At 38.4% G+C, this 16,819-nt stretch overlaps 2 protein-coding genes across 2 annotated transcripts; both read right to left on the bottom strand.

Annotated features, from left to right (window-relative positions):
- Positions 1 to 10,389: 10,389 nt before the first annotated feature.
- LOC116213847 (tRNA pseudouridine synthase A-like) lies at positions 10,390 to 12,378 on the bottom strand. The gene is made up of 2 exons (XM_031548941.1): positions 10,925 to 12,378; positions 10,390 to 10,835 (listed from the first exon to the last, which is right to left on the bottom strand). The coding sequence occupies exons 1-2, from the start codon at positions 12,262 to 12,264 to the stop codon at positions 10,523 to 10,525; spliced, it is 1,653 nt and encodes a 550-aa protein (XP_031404801.1). The 5' UTR covers positions 12,265 to 12,378; the 3' UTR covers positions 10,390 to 10,522.
- A 90-nt stretch (positions 12,379 to 12,468) lies between these two features.
- LOC116213845 (pentatricopeptide repeat-containing protein At2g33680) lies at positions 12,469 to 14,927 on the bottom strand. The gene has a single exon (XM_031548937.1). The coding sequence runs from the start codon at positions 14,760 to 14,762 to the stop codon at positions 12,615 to 12,617; it is 2,148 nt and encodes a 715-aa protein (XP_031404797.1). The 5' UTR covers positions 14,763 to 14,927; the 3' UTR covers positions 12,469 to 12,614.
- Positions 14,928 to 16,819: the final 1,892 nt, after the last annotated feature.

Here is a 16,819-nt window from a genome sequence, read left to right on the forward strand (position 1 = left end):
CCCGCACTCCCCAGGGAAAATCAGTCAATATCATTGAATTATTTCAATTTTTTTTATGAAATAAATATTTATAGAGGTTACTTTATTGAAGAAGATCAGTGTCGATGCATTGCAAATTTACAACAAAAAAGTAACAAAGGGGGGGGAGAGAGAGAACCAATATAAACATAGCAAGTCGAACAAGTTCAAAAGGTGTACAAGGATGGATGGATAGATAGAAAAAGAGAAAAATAAGGACGGTGAGGGTGAGTGGGAAAAAAAGATTAGTATTAGTAGGCATTTATTTCTGATAAATTTACTATTATATTCTCATTCTAAGGCTCCGATTAAGGGAAAGTATTGTATTTAACTCAGGAAATTTTGGAAATATAAAATGAGACGAAGGTGTCTTCAAAATTTTGTTTTTTCATCGAAATTTTGTTAAAGCAAGTAATTGGAAAATTGCCCTCAAGGATCGGACAATTCTTTGCATATTTATCATTCTTTTTATAGTTTTAGGGAAGTTGGACACTACACGACGTGAGATTAAGAACAATTATTAGTTTGACTGCACTTTTTTAAGGCTTCGCTGGCCCCTCGGCCACGACCCAAAGTTATTGGGGATTGAGAAAGTGTTAATACGCACTTCTAACGTTCATAGATCATGAATGTTTTATAATCGACGCCATCACTGAACTCTCTAGGGCCCGTTATCCGGAACTGGATGGACATATCAATTATCGATTACGAGGTCAAGCCGAATAACTTTTTTCAGATGACATATAAAGCACATGAGATCCTTCCACTGGCTTCATTCATATATTGATTAAGAAAGCGATAACGGCGGGGTCTCGATATCATAAGCTAGGAACTATGGTCCGCATGATTAGGAAATAAATAAATATCCAAGAACATAATATAAAACGACACAGTTTGATTATTGGCAATATGATAAGTCTAGCTGTAAAATCAAGTGGTTCAAAGTCACATTTATGGAGTAGATGTTATACTATCGATAGATAAAGAACATTTTGTTTGACCGATCTATATATAAGTTACTAAAACTGATTCTTGTTAAGGTCTATTTGTGCGATAAGAATTTTTTACGCATGCTTTTTGGACATTTTCTCAGCTTGTGATCGATTAATTCTTCATATCTCCTCCAGTAAATATATATATTTCTACCTATTAATTATTAAAATAATGTATTAATTTATTCATTATTTGTTTTCACTCCCCTATGTCCAAATCATGGGTCTGTCCTGTCCATGACCATAGATATTAAAGTTCACCGGCATATTTAGTTCATCACGGACCCCAGCCAATGCATGTTACATATAGCTTCCCCATCCTTTAGTCATTTTACACTTCTTTTTGCTGTACCTCAATATTCTTTTGAACAATTTAAATATCGTCCATTCATAAGCTTGCTATAATAAGTATTCAAAGTGAAATAAAATTATGCATTCAGTGTTCAAGGGCGGCAATTAATTAATTTATTTTGGTTACAATACTTTATCTTCTCTTGCCAAAATATTTTCTATTCCGTGAAACCATTTTTTGTATATACATATTTTTAATAATTCGTATCAGTGCAAGTTTTTATAATTTGCTAATTATTGGAGACCCCAAGGGCCTTATTTAACACGATAGCAAGTTTTTAACTTCTTGATTGACATATATCCTTCTCTATATTTGCTAATTTAATTAATATATAGTGGCAAAATAAATCTTCCATTATTTCAAGTAAGATAAACTATGCCAATTACGATTCGACAAACATATACTAAAATCTTGGTTGATATTTTATTCAGCTTGTGATCGAGCACTGCCGACAAAAGAGATTTAATTCATTCCACGTAATTAATATGACGACAATTTATGAATATCATTTATGTAATATTTTGTAAGAGTAATTTTCCATGTAAATCAACATATGTTGTATGGTTTCTCAAAAATCCCACGTCGGAAAAATTAATAAGAATTAGTCAATCTATTACATTATCGAAATGTTGAGGTTCTTGTAAGCACTATCTTTTCCACGATGGTTATATGTTCCCTAACTCAAGATTTACACATCCTCTAACATATGTTTTTTTATTTTCATATTAAAACAGTGAAGCTGATTTATTTTTCTCCACATTTATCTTCTAAAAATGGTCTTACTTACTTTTCATATATAATAAGGCGGGTCCTCTATTATCTAATTCAGGCAATTATTTTATATTTAACGAAGGTTATAGTACTCAATATATATAATAATAAGACTCCAACAAATAGGAGAAAAATTTATCCGGATGATGCTGGCTTGGATGATATTGTACCTATGCTTCCTACATATTTGTCATAATTCATCGACAGATATTCTACAATGGATACTATGATATGACTTGCCACATAATATGCTATCTCATCGCATGTACATAAACTAAAAATATATTTCGGGATGAGTTTTAGATAGTTTTTATGATTTTATTAATGGTTAATTAACTTAATTACCAAAAAAATACGAAATTTGCACTTTATATCATTTTTAGCACGAACTTTTAAAAATAACACAGAAATGCACAAATTATCATTCTTATATCACGTTTAGCTCGACGTTACATTTTCCGTTATTGTTAACAATCTCCGATGACATGGCACTTTACGGTGCCACGCAGGATACGGAAAACTGATCGGGTGGGGCCCAAATGAACTTTTTGAACAAAATTTAAAAAAATTATTACTCAAATTTATATGTCTGCCTCTCTATAAAAAAGAATTGATAGAAAATACAATGGACAAAAATAAGGAAAAAAAATAATCATATTTCAAATTTATAAGGCTCAATATTTTTTTCCACTACATAGCAGTATTCAGGTTACGAGCATTATGATGTTGGTATCGATATAAATCAATGATATTGACTGACCAATCAACTGATATTGACGTCGAATAATTTTTCTCCATGAACGATGTAATGTAAGAAAATAAATAATTATAAGAGATTAATTATACCGGATAAAGTCAATAGTGCTCCTTCAAAGCTAGAATTATGATTCTTTTTTGCTGAATCAAGCTAGAATTATCAGGAGTGGCGATTCAATTATATGAGCAGCACAATCCTCGCGCGTCCAATGCACGTGCGATTTCACTAATTTATGGAAAAAAAAAAGAGTGGGTAGCAGGTACTGTTGTTTTATTAATTTGACAATCATACCCTTGATCAAATAGTGAATGATAACAAAATTCATAATACTATGGGTAAATTGGAAAAGGAATAGAATGTCATAGATCTGGGGTGGACCTAGAGGGCGCTAGGGGTGGCAGTCGCCCCATTCCCCTCTAAAATTTTCACATTTTAAAAAAATTTACGCACAGCCTTTTAAATTTTAATGAAATTTCTTATATTCGCCTCCTAATTCGAAAAAACTATCATATAGTTCACCCCTCAAGAATATCGCCCCCTAAATCCAAATCCTAGGTACGTCCCTGCCATAGATAATATGTGACATCATTATGACTATTTATCTTACTGGACCAGCTAGATGGTGGCTGCACACGAGAGAAAACTTTTACACATATGTTGGACTCACAAACAACATGAATTTATTTTTATGATGACAACAATGTAATTTTTTCGTTTACTTGAGGATCACGAACCGAATTAGTCACCATTGCTAATAGATATTTGGCCCCTATATATGTCCATATATAAATTATGAGGGATTGAATAGATGATGGAGGTTGTGTAGGAAGAAAAGGCATGCTATGCTAGCTGTGGCAGTGTCCGGGAGATTAATCAAGGAAATATGCATGACGTGCTTTTTTTTCTTTTTTTCTTTTTTTCTTTTGAAATGAGGCCAAATCTCAAATGCGTTGAACTAAGATAAAGTTATGAAATACAAAATCGAGGCACAATGATCCCTACAATATCCTCGAATAATAGAAAATCGAGTTCAACATGGCAATTGAACCTATAAATGCCAATAAGATGCATAAGTGCATGGTTAGTTAGTCAATCCGTATACGCATGATGGGATTTGGGGCATATATATCCTTTTGGCTGCATAGAATGGACGCTGATGATTGTCAATTGACCATTTACACATTGGGAGAAATAATACATGCCAATGAACGTGGGCAAAAAATTCATTCAGTCGTTAGTGTTCTATGAACATTTCAACATTTACATATAAATTTATATGAATGAAACATATTAGGACATGAATGCTACTTCTTGGCATTATGTGCATATATATATTTTTCGATGTATCGAATGTGCATGTATATATATTTACACGTTACAACTTGGGTTGAAGGCGAATCGTTCCTTCCCTAGCCTTTATTAGCTTCCTTTCCAAGCCTTTTGTCTCTCGATTGGGAATTTAAAACAATTTCTCAAGTGAAAGTTAATTACTTAGAGCCATGATAATTCCATGCAATTGTTATGTACGCAGTAAGTTTATTTTTGCCAAATATATACTTGGTAAGTTGACATTTGAACATGAAGATCACTATTCATAAAACCACCCCAATCCGAATGCAAGAGATTCCACACACGCTTCTCTAAAAATTGGGTAGAGGTCTCCCTCTATAATACTAATGCTAATATGTCCCAACTCGTAATTAGTCTCAGTCAAATTTTATATTTTCATAGTTGATTCACGTTATTACACCACTATCAACAATAACAGATTTCTTGCACTAAAAATAGCGGATAACTTGTTACAGGTGTTGTCAAAATAAGCTTGTCCTAATAAGTTTGTCACAATATTTTATAACTTATGGTGATAAACTTATCCTCACGATGAAAACGTTATACAATGTGTATTACAATATATGAAAATATGTATATTTGATTTGTGGCGCTCACATAATATTAAAGATATGTGTATACATATAAATATATATATATCTACATACATATTAAGTAGGTACATTATGAACCTTTATTTAATGTAATTTAACATTCTTATCACAATATACTGATTAAATATGTATATATGTATATACATATATGGTAGTTATTATTAAAAAAAACTTGGTTTTCGGCGCTCACGGAATATTAAAAATGTGTATATTCATATAAATATATATGTATATGCATTATGAGAATTTATTTAGTATAATTTAACATTTTTATCACAATATATTTTTCTTATGATAAAATTTCTTTCGTAGCAATAGAATTTGTCATAACATACAAAATTTATTATAGTGAACGTGGTTAATTATACCATGCATATGTACATTTATAACCTAAGGCAACACTGATGACGAGCTTAATTTTCGACCAAAGTAAATCTTCTTTTTTTAAAAAAAAAAGTTAAATTGATTGACGTATATTACAAGAAACAATATGAACAAATTTTAACCTAATTTCTTTGGGTGAGTTCTTGTGTGTATGCATTTCTTCATCTACAAGTAACATATTACCTATCCATTCCACGTCTTCCGTGATCAAATGCTAATTTACCAAAACCGGACCTTTCTTCTCAATTCTCTCCTTCCAAATTTAAATTAAAATGGGAGTTCCATGCATCTGATTTAATTATAACATTATTCACGCTTTTATATATCGGAGTCACCCCATTACTCGAGCCGGCACATCCATATAATTCAATCTTCAGCTAGGACAAAATTAAGATGACGCTCCACAACTCTTATGCCAGCTTCCTTTGGATTCTCATAATCACATTGATGCAATATTGTAACACCGGTAGGAGCCTCAAAGCCTAGAAGACATACCACGTGGACCCGATCGGATCGAATACGGATGACAACTTCTCTACAATTGAATCCGCTATAGATTCGATTCCTAGAAACAACATGGAATGGATATGCATCTCGATCAAGAGAGGAATCTACAGGTGAAAAATCAAATTTTGCGTAAGTGTGTTTTTTTATATATATATATGTAATTTCTCGGTGGCATGTGTATTTTAAATTGATAATTATATATGGACCAACGTCTTCATACAAAATTACTTCTTTTCGATCGAATATTTTTCCTGGGTACTCCGATTCGAGTAATTTATGCAGGATTAACTCAACTAATAACGTTTACTTTGAATCCAGGGAGAGGTCATTATTCCTTCCTATCGGCCATTTATTGTGCTCAAAGGAGAAATGTACATTTTCCCCCCTACTACTGAGATTGTTTGAGAAGACCACGATGCATTAAATCAAAGCCCCACATTCACTGGTGAAGTAGATAACGTAGTGGTCATCAACATCGCGTTCAACCGTGCTTTGTACTTAGATCATCGATCTTCTCGCTACAAAAAATTTTATATGTAGCGACAAATTCTATTGCTACGAATGAAATTTTATCACAAAAAAAATATATTATGATAAGAATGTTAAATTATACTAAATAAAGTCTCATAATGCACATACTTAATATGTATATAGATACATATATATAGTATACACAAATCTTCAATATTGTGTGAGCGCCGAAACCAAGTATTTCCATAATAACTAACATATATACATATACATACTTAATATGCATGTATTTACATACTTAATATGTATACTGTGATAAAAATGTTAAATTACACTAAATAAAGTCTCATAATACACATACTTAATATGTATGTAGATACATATATATTTATATGTATACACATATCTTCAATATCGTCTGAGCGCTTTAAACCAAGTATTTACATTATAACTAACTTATATGTATATACATATTTTCATATATTGTGACTACAATTATTATCTTTTTATTTTCAGTGATTAATATATAATTGTATTATTAATTTAACTTCCTAGCGTAGCTAGCATATCCAACTAACCATATATTGTTCACAGGGAGATGCCACCTTCGCCGAGGACCAGTGCAAGGGTGAAGGAGCGGACACCTCCAGGAGAGTTCAATGGGAGAAGAAATTGGATCGAGGAACGATCAATCAACTCACGAGCTTCACGTATATTGATCAGGAAGGGTGGGTCGAAGGCCAACCCGGCTAGCCCAATTTATAAATAATAATAGAACAGTTTATATACATTACACGTAAATAATCAGACATCTTTTGGATAAGTTGTTTTAGTTTCGAATGCAAGTTCTGGAGACAGTGGGGGCCGGCCGGCTGCACAAATTGGAATCAAGGAAGAAATTGGCTTTCAAAGAATTAGGGAATTATTGATCCATTGAAGATTTGTAATTGATTTATCGCCACTAATATTAATAGCCTTCCTCTCAAACTGTCACTATATTAGTTGGGACAACTTTAAACTGCGAAGTTTTTTTTTCCCCCTAAAGTGCGTTGGTATAATCAGATCGAGTACCATGAAATCAATATGCCAAGCTGGGGCCTATGCGACTAATGTGGGCTAAATTGATTATAAATGTAATCCATATGTTTCACTGATTAAACGGTTTTGCATTACCTGAATGCGCGATTTGACATACCAGCTTAGCCTCTGAATTAGAGTGGTTGTAAGATGTAACTAAGTGATCGTTCTTATGGTCCAGCCCTTTGGCATCAACACACTTGACATGACATTAGGAAGGCTTATTCCTAGCTCAGCTGCCCTCACTGTGTCCACAAACTTCCCCTCTCCCGACACAAGCACCACCTTCAGGATACAAATAAGAATCATATATAACCGTTAACATGTCGCGGTTTGAGCATCAAATGGTGGAATTATAAACCGGAATTCGTATATGTATATGACGCAGTGGAACCTAAATTGCGATTTGTTGATTCACGCACGAATACCAAACAACAACCTTCTATCACCCGTTGATTCTACAAATACCAGGAATAGGCATCAAACTCGAAAACAAATCCAAGATTGGAAGAAAGAGTACGGTAGCTCCCCAACTTTATTGATAAATCCGAAATTCAATTGTCCTAGGTTGTACAAAGCTTAAATAAGTCTTAAAAACGCTTAAATTGCACAAAAAACATAAACTTTCATAAAATTATAAAAACGTCCTAAATAACATAAATTGCCTGTTTGAGGTCCTAAACAATGGAATTTGCCTTACATATCGAAAAATCACGGCAAAACGGTGAGTTTTGCTCCGGAGGCCGTTTCCTTCGAAATAGGGTAGTCATAACCTATTTTTCTCCAGGTACCAACTTGCTGCCTCTTCTACTGCATCAATATACCCCTGGATGATGAGAAGAGAAGGGTTATCAGCATCAGCCGTAGATAGTTTATAAACGCCTTCATGTGTCCCTTGTATGCCTTGGCGTCCGATTGAACTTGAATAGCTCTCCCTTGGCACCAAAGGACAACACAGATCATCCCCCCGCCCTTGACTACTGATCGGGCTTGGGCCGCCATCTGATTATATAAGGGCATGCCCTTGGCCCACATGCTAAACCGATCACCCGGATTTCGCAGCTCTTTTAACCATAAATATAAAATCATAAGCTTTCATTTTTATTTCAAATCCATCATTCTATTATATTTACTGATTTTACAGCTGATGTAGCATTTGAGTTTTTGTAATTTAGCTGATGTGACATTCCCATGTAAAGATTTAGACAGAGAGATGGTTGAATCCTCACTTAATTTGGGAGGTGTAATTCATTCATAATATATTATATACGACTATACGTGAATGGACATATGGAAATAAATCAATGTGCAGCACTACATGCCTATTATACAATGGCAGAGAGATAGTTGAATCCTCGCTTAATTTGTGTGGTGTAATTCATTCATAATCTATATGACTATACGTAAATGTACATATGGAAATAAATCAATGAGCAGCACTACATGCCTATTATACAATGGCTATACAAAGAAGGCTATAATCACAGATCATTATTTCCTCTATTACTCCCCCGCAAGCTTAATGGGAAGTCTTTCACGTGAAGCTTGGACCGTATATCTGCAAAGTGGGAGGATGACAATCCTTTGGTGAGACAATCAGTGAGCTGATCATCGGAGCCGATGAAGCTAATAAAGCGTCGCTTGCGCAAGAACCGCTTCCGAACAAAGTGATAGTCAATGTCGATGTGTTTGGTCTGAGCATGGAATACAGGATTAGCAATAAGGTAGATAGCAGAGATATTATTACACCAAAGAGTAGATAAAGAAATAGATCGAATCAAATCAAGGTGTTTGTAGGTCACTTTTCTAAGGAACATGACAGGGGACATATTCTATCTATATACCATATTATTATATAGAAATACCTTTATTTAATTTTGAAATAACATATTATATAGAATTATATAGATATCGAATGAAGCTCTAACCTCTGAGGTAAGCGGGCTGAAATAGTAGAAATTGTTTGTCCATGCGTAGAAGTTTAAAGAACTCTTGTGATCTTTTCTATGAATATTGCCTATCGAGAGAAAATAGGTAATATTCATAGAAAAGTAGAAACTGAAATAAATTCAACATATTATTAAATATATTATAGAATAATATTCTAGAATCTAATGATTAATAATATAACTATTAATGTACTTATAATTAATATAGTGATATATATATTTTGATCTATTTATCAATTAGATGTTTGTGAATAATTAATATCTTAATTAGATGGTATCGTAAGATTTTTTTTTCATTTCGTTTTCTTGAATTCAAATAACATTTTTTTTGGAATAATAATTTTTTGACAAATAAAATTATTTATTTTTTTATTTTGGGTGGAATTGCTGCAACATGGGCATTCTTCTTAGCACGAATTATTGTAGTAGGATAATGGCTAAGAGGATTTGAAAAGGATTATGGCATTAAGATTTCCAAGGTTTAGCCAAAGGCTTAGCTCAGGATCCCACTACTCGCGGTATTTGGTTTGGTATTGCAACTGCAAGTCATGATGATATTACAGAGGAACGTCTTTATCATAATATTTTTGCTTCTCATTTTGGGCAATTAGCAATAATTTTTCTGTGGACTTCCGAAAATCTCTTTCCTATAGCTTGGCAAGGAAATTTTGAGGCGTGGGTACAGGACCCTCTTTACATGTAAGACCTATTGCTCATGCAATTTGGGATCCTCATTTTGATCAACCGGCTGTGGAACCTTTTACTCGACGGGGGTGCACTTGGACCAGTGAATATCGCTTATTTGGGTGTTTATCAGTGGCGATATACAATTTGTTTACGTACTAACGAAGATCTTTATACAAGAGCCCTTTTTCTATTATTTCTTTCTGCCATATCCTTAAGACTTGTGTGTTAATACTTGCTCGGCAGATGCCAACAGATGGCATTACGTTCACCATCAAGGATAGGATTCTATTCAGTTTCAAGACTTATCACATCACCTTTCGATTGAAAATCGCTTCAAACCTCATGTATACATGAACAAACTCGATAATCAACTCATAATGGAGAAAGCTCAAATTGTGATACCAGCCTCAGCAAAAAGTTCACTCGATTTAAGAAATATTGTGCATAAGAGATTGTTGGCTCCCGAGAGTTGCACATCGTATGAAAAAGAGATCTATATAACTATTAAGCAACAAAACTTTGGAATCATTTCATCTGTTTATAAATACTTCAATGAGGATGAGACAACAATAACTTCTGATATTTTACGGTAAGAAAAACCCGTAATCTCAAGTTCATGTTTCCATGTTTGGTACCTGATTACCACTATTTTCAACCACATTCTGATCATTATTGTGAGAACGTAAATCGGGATAATTCCTATGGTTAAGGGAATGCAACCAGAGAGCCACGACTCCCTCCTTGTGCTCTGTTGAAGCTATGTGAGAGTATATGTACTTCATCTTGAACTCCCCTGCCTCTTCCTCATATGCTTTCATGGAGAGCTCCTCATGACTCTCCTTCCATTTCTGGTTGTACGACGAGAAGAAGCACTCGTCCAAGTAAAGCCCGACCTCAGGAGCAGTGGGCACATTGATGTTCACATCCCTGCATAAAAACGAAGTTACTGAAATCAGCACAGCACATGACAAGAGACGACCACTTTTTGCCGGAACGAAAGTCATTAAGAAGCTTACTTTTCGAAAGCTTTCTCAAACAAGCTCTCCGGAGCACAGTTCCTCATGATCGCCACAGCAAGACCCATCATCTTCCGGATCTGATGGAGCATGAAGCTCTGTCCCACAACCTCACACTTGACAAACTCGATGCCTTCAACAGTGACAGTCTTGCTAGCATCAAATGAGATAATATAGCGACGGGCTGAGGGGTCCTCAGCCTTAGTTCTCGTGGTGAAGTTGTGGAAGTTATGAGTCCCCACGTAGTAGCTCAAGATTCTGTTAAACCTCTCCCTCTCTTTCTCGCCGTAACTAAAGGTGCTACCCTTCACGGTTTCGGGTTCAGCTTCTGCCACACCATTTTCTCTCTTCTCTTCAATGGCAATCGTCCCTGACCCTAATTCAGGGCGTGCATTTTCTGCAGAAGTGGCTTCCTCTGTGAAACCAGTTTTTTCGACTTCTGATGAAACAGTCACTTCTTCTATGACTCTGGCATTCGGTTCAGTCGTCCCTTTCTCCTCAGTAACACCATCCGGCCCCTCCAATGGTCCTGAATTCAGGTCAGCATCCACATTGATATCAGAAGCCTCATTGATGTCATTGCCTGGTCTAACATCAGTTACCTCATGAACTTCATTACCCGTAACCACTGATTCCGAAGAATCCACATTCCCATTCCCATTCCTAGCATCAGCAGAGCCTTTCGAATCGGAAAAACATCGCTTTCCCATCAAACCGACTACCTTTCTCCCTCTCTCCGAACACTCAACGCACTTCACAAGCTCACTCCCTGACCCAACACTTGCAAGCACGCTCTCCCTATCCCTATGGCAGCTCGGGTCGAGGGCAAACACCGGAATCAAATACACGTACCTCCTCCGGTCACAGAACTTCTTGGAATTGAACGAAGCAGTCACCCTCTTGTACCCAAAGATCCGAATTTGCTCCGGGAGCAGCGAGTTAAGGCGGCCAACGAGCCCCGGCGGGTCCACATAGAACCTCCCCGACACGACCTGCCCAACCGCGCTGACGCCCTTGTCGGTCCGGGCGGACCGTGCCCAGTCGTAGCGCTTGGGGTTGCCCCTGTCCGGCTCGGGGACGGCTCCGGCGTGGAAGAGTGCTTCCTCCAGGTCCCCCTCGATGGTCTTGGCGCCGGGGTTCTTCTGCATCCCTTGGTAGCCCACGCCGCAGTAGGCGAAGAAGATGGCGATCTTGCGGCGCTTGTACCTGGGCTTTCTTGGGTTGGCCGTGTTGGCCTGGTCGTCATCGGAGGTGGCGGTGGTCGAAGACATTTTGGGCCTTTTGGGGTCGGGCTCCTGCTGCGGCGGAGATCGTGGAGTTCCGTCGTTGGCAGTTTCCATTTCTAAGAGGATCAGAGAGAGCGGAGCTCGTTGAGATTAATGGAGGTTCCCATTTACAAGCTACGAGGACCTCCTCGACAGTGTCATAGTCCCGGAATAAAACCCTAACCTCCTCAAACGACGTCGTATTCCCTGTCCAATTTCCATAATTGACCGGTTGCCACAACGATGCCATACCATGGTTATGGTCTTAATAGGACGATGAAATATAATGGACCGACCATCCATAGACATATCCGCAATGTCAATTGTCTAAGTCCCGCGGGACTCGTAAGCTTCGATTAATGCGATTGATTACACGAAGATTGCATTTTGAGTGACTCATCTGCAGCTACAAAGAATTGGCTAACTTAATAAAGAATGAACTCGTCCACCAAGTCTTCATCATCTGAGCTATCGGAGATCACAGACTTGTAGCCTTCATCCTCCATTTGCTTGCTCAGAATCCTCAGCTCCGACCGAATTTCTTGAATTTGTGGATGCACTTCATCCCCAACAACAAACACATGAACCCCGCTCTTCAGGTCGATCCAGCTGCACCCCGGTTCCTTACCGGCACCTCGAGCTCTCATCAAGCTGCGGACCCTCTCAACATCCTCCCGTCTGCCCAATGCAACATATATACTAGACAGCAGCACATAAGCAGATGACTCCTGTGACCCGAGCTCCATCAACTTCTCCCCGGCATAGACTCCGAGTTCGTAGTTCCGGTGGTTCTTACAGGCACCAAGCAAGATCCGCCACAGGCAGAGCCCGTGATCAACCTTTGCTGATTCGATGAAGTCCTTGGCTTCATCGAGTCTCCCTGCACGGCTCAAGAGGTCGACCATACAAGCGTAGTGCTCAACTCCTGGGGTTAGGCCGAACTTCTCAGACATCATGTTGAAGTAATCCCGACCTCTGTCGACAAGACCCATGTGGCTACAAGCAGAGAGGATGTTCACGAAGGTCACCCCATCAGGCCTCGTGCTTTCTTGAACCATCTCGTCAAAGAGATCCAGGGATCTGTCTCCAAGCCCATTCTGGGCTAGCCCAGACATCATTGCATTCCACGAGACCACATCCCGCCCGGACATCCTCTTAAACACCTCGGTCCCATCCTCAAGGTCCCCACACTTTGCATACATAGTTGAGAGGGCACTCCCGATCGGAACTTCAAGGCCAAAACCGTGCTTGACGATAGATGCGTGGATCTGCTTCCCTTGCTCCAGAGCGGCGAGACTAGAACAGGCTTTTAGCACGCTCACCATTGTTAGCTCATTTGGTAAAATCCCTTCCATCTGCATTTGGCAATACAAGTACAAAGCATCCTCATTCTCCCCATTCTGTACATACCCGCCAATCATCGAAGTCCACAGAACCATATCTGGCTCCCGTAGGTGCTCAAACCCCTTGCGAGCCTCACTGATGCTACCACATTTCGCATACATGTCAACAAGAGCTGTGATGACGAAAATTTGGGGCTCCAACCCCAGTTTTAAGGCGTAACCATGCAACTGTTGCCCTTCCCTAATGGCGCTGATATCACTGCAGGCGTTGATGACCCCAACGAGAGTGAATTCAGTGGGTTCAATCCCGGAAAGATGCATCTTGGAGAACAGCTTGAGGGACTTGCGGGACTCACCACTCTGTGCAAAACCAGTCACCATAGCCGACCACGTGATTGAATTCTTCACGCTTGAGAACTCAAACACACGGAGCGAATCCTCAAGGCTGCCACACTTTGAGTACATCGTGACGAGAGCGTTCCAAACGGACACAAAAGATAAAAGCCCCTTCTTAGTGACGAGGCAGTGGATTTGCTTCCCCGTGTTGATCAATCCAGGAGCTGCAAATGAGCTAAGAACACTGGTAAACACGAACTCGTTCTGGGCCTCCTCCTCTTCCCTACGCATCGAGCCAAACAGCTCTAAAGCCTCAGCTGCAAGGTGCTGCGAGGCGTACCCAGAAATCATGGTGGCCCAGGAAACAGAGTTTCTCTCAGGCATTCTGTCAAACGCCTTCCGAGCGTCCACGACGAGTCCTGCCTTGCAGTACATGTTCAGGAGCGAGCTCCCGACAAAGATGTCATGGAAGCTCGCCGTCTTGATGGCCAACGCGTGGGCCTGCCGACCGCAGAAGGGATCGGCGGAGTTCGAGGAGGCGGTCAAGACCCCTGCGAAGGTGTGGGCATTGGGCAGCTCGTTCTCCGCCCTCATGCGGCGGAAGAGACCCATGGCGCTGTGGGCCCCACCAACCTCCAACTGGGAGTAGCCATTAATGAGGCAGTTCCAAGAGACGAGGTCCCTCTGGGGCAATGCATCGAAGACGAGGTGGGCTTTCTTGAGGCGGCCGCACTTGGCGTAGAGGTTGATGAGGCCGTTGGCAATGGGCGTGCAGGCGGCGGAGCCCGATTTTAGGATGCGAGCGTGGAGGACTCCACCGTCCCGAAGGTCCTTCTGGCGGGTCAGCCGCACGAGGGCGTCGAACTGGGAGCGATAGAGCCGAGGAATGTTCATCAACTCCGGCCACTTTCGAGTCGATGTCCATCATCAATATTTCTGAATACCCGACATGTCGGATCGATGTCGAATGCCGAGTGGGTTTATCCACCGAACGGAGCTCTGAGTAAACGACGACCGGAGCAGAGTACATTCAGTGAGAAGGCGGGGAAAAAAAATAATATCGTCTTTAGAATTTGGTCCTCAAATAACATCATTTATTTGAATTTAACCCCTGAAATCCAGAAACTTGATTATTACAGGCCAAACTGCGACGTTCCAAGTTCAAAACTCAGTATCCGAAGCTGCCCGCCCGAGTCCGAATCCCACTTGATTCGCGATCAAAGAAAGCGAGGAATGCCCCCTCAAATCAAGCATCTATTTATCGTATTTTACTGAAAGAGATTCAAAATCAAGTATGTACGTATAAATAATGTGCATATTTTAAATTTAAAATCTTCTATTAATGGCCTAATTTTGACTCGCATGTAGGGAGTCACAACACATATTATGTTGGCACTAGATGATAGTTTAGATGTCAAGCGAAGCTCCCGAGCTACCGAGATGAATTGGGACTGAAATGAAACTACACTACTTCTTCTTGTTCTTAGAAGTACCATCGAAGGCAAGGGTCTTGGGGAAATTGTGCCATTACAGAATTTTATATTTATATTTATATTTATATTTGTATACAGATATTATTACAGCTTCATTGCCATATTAGGGGGAGTACAGCGAGTTTTCATACTTTCATTTATATACTTTTTTTCTTTATCTAAAATAATATAATTTTACGCATCCACACGTACTCTATGATTTCATAAGATGCTAGAGAGGCCCATTTCTCTTCTCTTCAAATACGGCACCTATTAGTCCTATATATTTTTGTGACATATATTTTCGTGATGAAACCACTGATTAGGCACTATGTGAACTCTTAAATAAAAGTAACACTTATGATATTATTATTTATCTATTAAAAATTTAAAAGAAAAGGCTTGAGGGGCGCCCATCGGCTTCCGATCGAGGCCCCCTCCCTGGACGAGGTCATCATATATTATATCCATGTCTTCATTCGAATAATTGGCATATCGGCAAATGGCCGATTTAAACAAAAGTGTATAAATGACTAAATGTTCTATCACTGATTTAATAAAATTGATTCATTTAGAACTCGAATTCAAATTTTATAATGCTCATGGTATTTCGACTATTATCCTTTTCTTAAATTGATATAATTCATTGACAATAATTTAGATACGATCTTATAAATTATATTCTAAATATAATATCGCGATTTTACATATACAAGCGATGTTATATTATCATCTTTTCTATCAAGAATATCGGTTTATTTTTCTAAATTATGCATAACTATGTCATAAGATAATATTATATATACTAATATATAGGCATGCACGCACAATTCTTCACACGTAATGAGATGCTTCTTATTATAAATTTATGAGATAATAATAGTTTAATATACATAACTCATAATTAAGTGAAGTTGCGATTTTTGACAAGCAATAATAATCTAATATATTTAAATAGACAATATAATAATTAATTTCAAAATTTTGGAATATTTTCCCGCGGCATCACCCTGGTGCTCCTCGCTAATATATCAAAAAGACCTGATTGATGATTCTATTCTCGTTGGCAAAAGAAAAAGAAAACCTGAAAATTTGGGATCGTGGGCCAAATTTGTTGGATTTGGGCCATAAAAATTAAAGCCCACTTAATGAGCACACCCGAGATCATAATGGGCTACACTCTAAAAACCGGCCCAATTTCAAGATTTTAACCCAGCCCAAGGCCTGGCAGTTGGCTTTCATGAGCCCATGTGGTGGCAGTGCTTGCATGAGATTCGAATGTGCAATGCAGTGGACTCGACTTTTTCGTATGTTTCGAATCGTTTGTCATGGATCCCGTTGAGGTATTAATTCGACATAAACGGCCTAAGTTAATCATGATGAATCGGCAGTAACCGCGCGCAGAGTCGATAACCTTAGATGGATATGTGATGCATTAAGTTATGGATGAAAATGAATATTCGATAACTTTAGTTGTTT

This window comes from Punica granatum, chromosome 7, assembly GCF_007655135.1.
Source record: "Punica granatum isolate Tunisia-2019 chromosome 7, ASM765513v2, whole genome shotgun sequence".
NCBI lineage: Eukaryota > Viridiplantae > Streptophyta > Magnoliopsida > Myrtales > Lythraceae > Punica > Punica granatum.

What these genes read in the sequence shown, in the direction of transcription:
- LOC116213845 (XM_031548937.1), bottom strand. Translation starts at nt 14,762, where the DNA reads ATGAACATTCCTCGGCTCTATCGCTCCCAGTTCGACGCCCTCGTGCGG.
- LOC116213847 (XM_031548941.1), bottom strand. Translation starts at nt 12,264, where the DNA reads ATGGAAACTGCCAACGACGGAACTCCACGATCTCCGCCGCAGCAGGAG. An exon ending in TTTGAGAAAGCTTTCGAAAA is followed by an intron (nt 10,836 to 10,924) that starts GTAAGCTTCTTA and finishes GTTTTTATGCAG; the next exon opens with GGATGTGAACATCAATGTGC.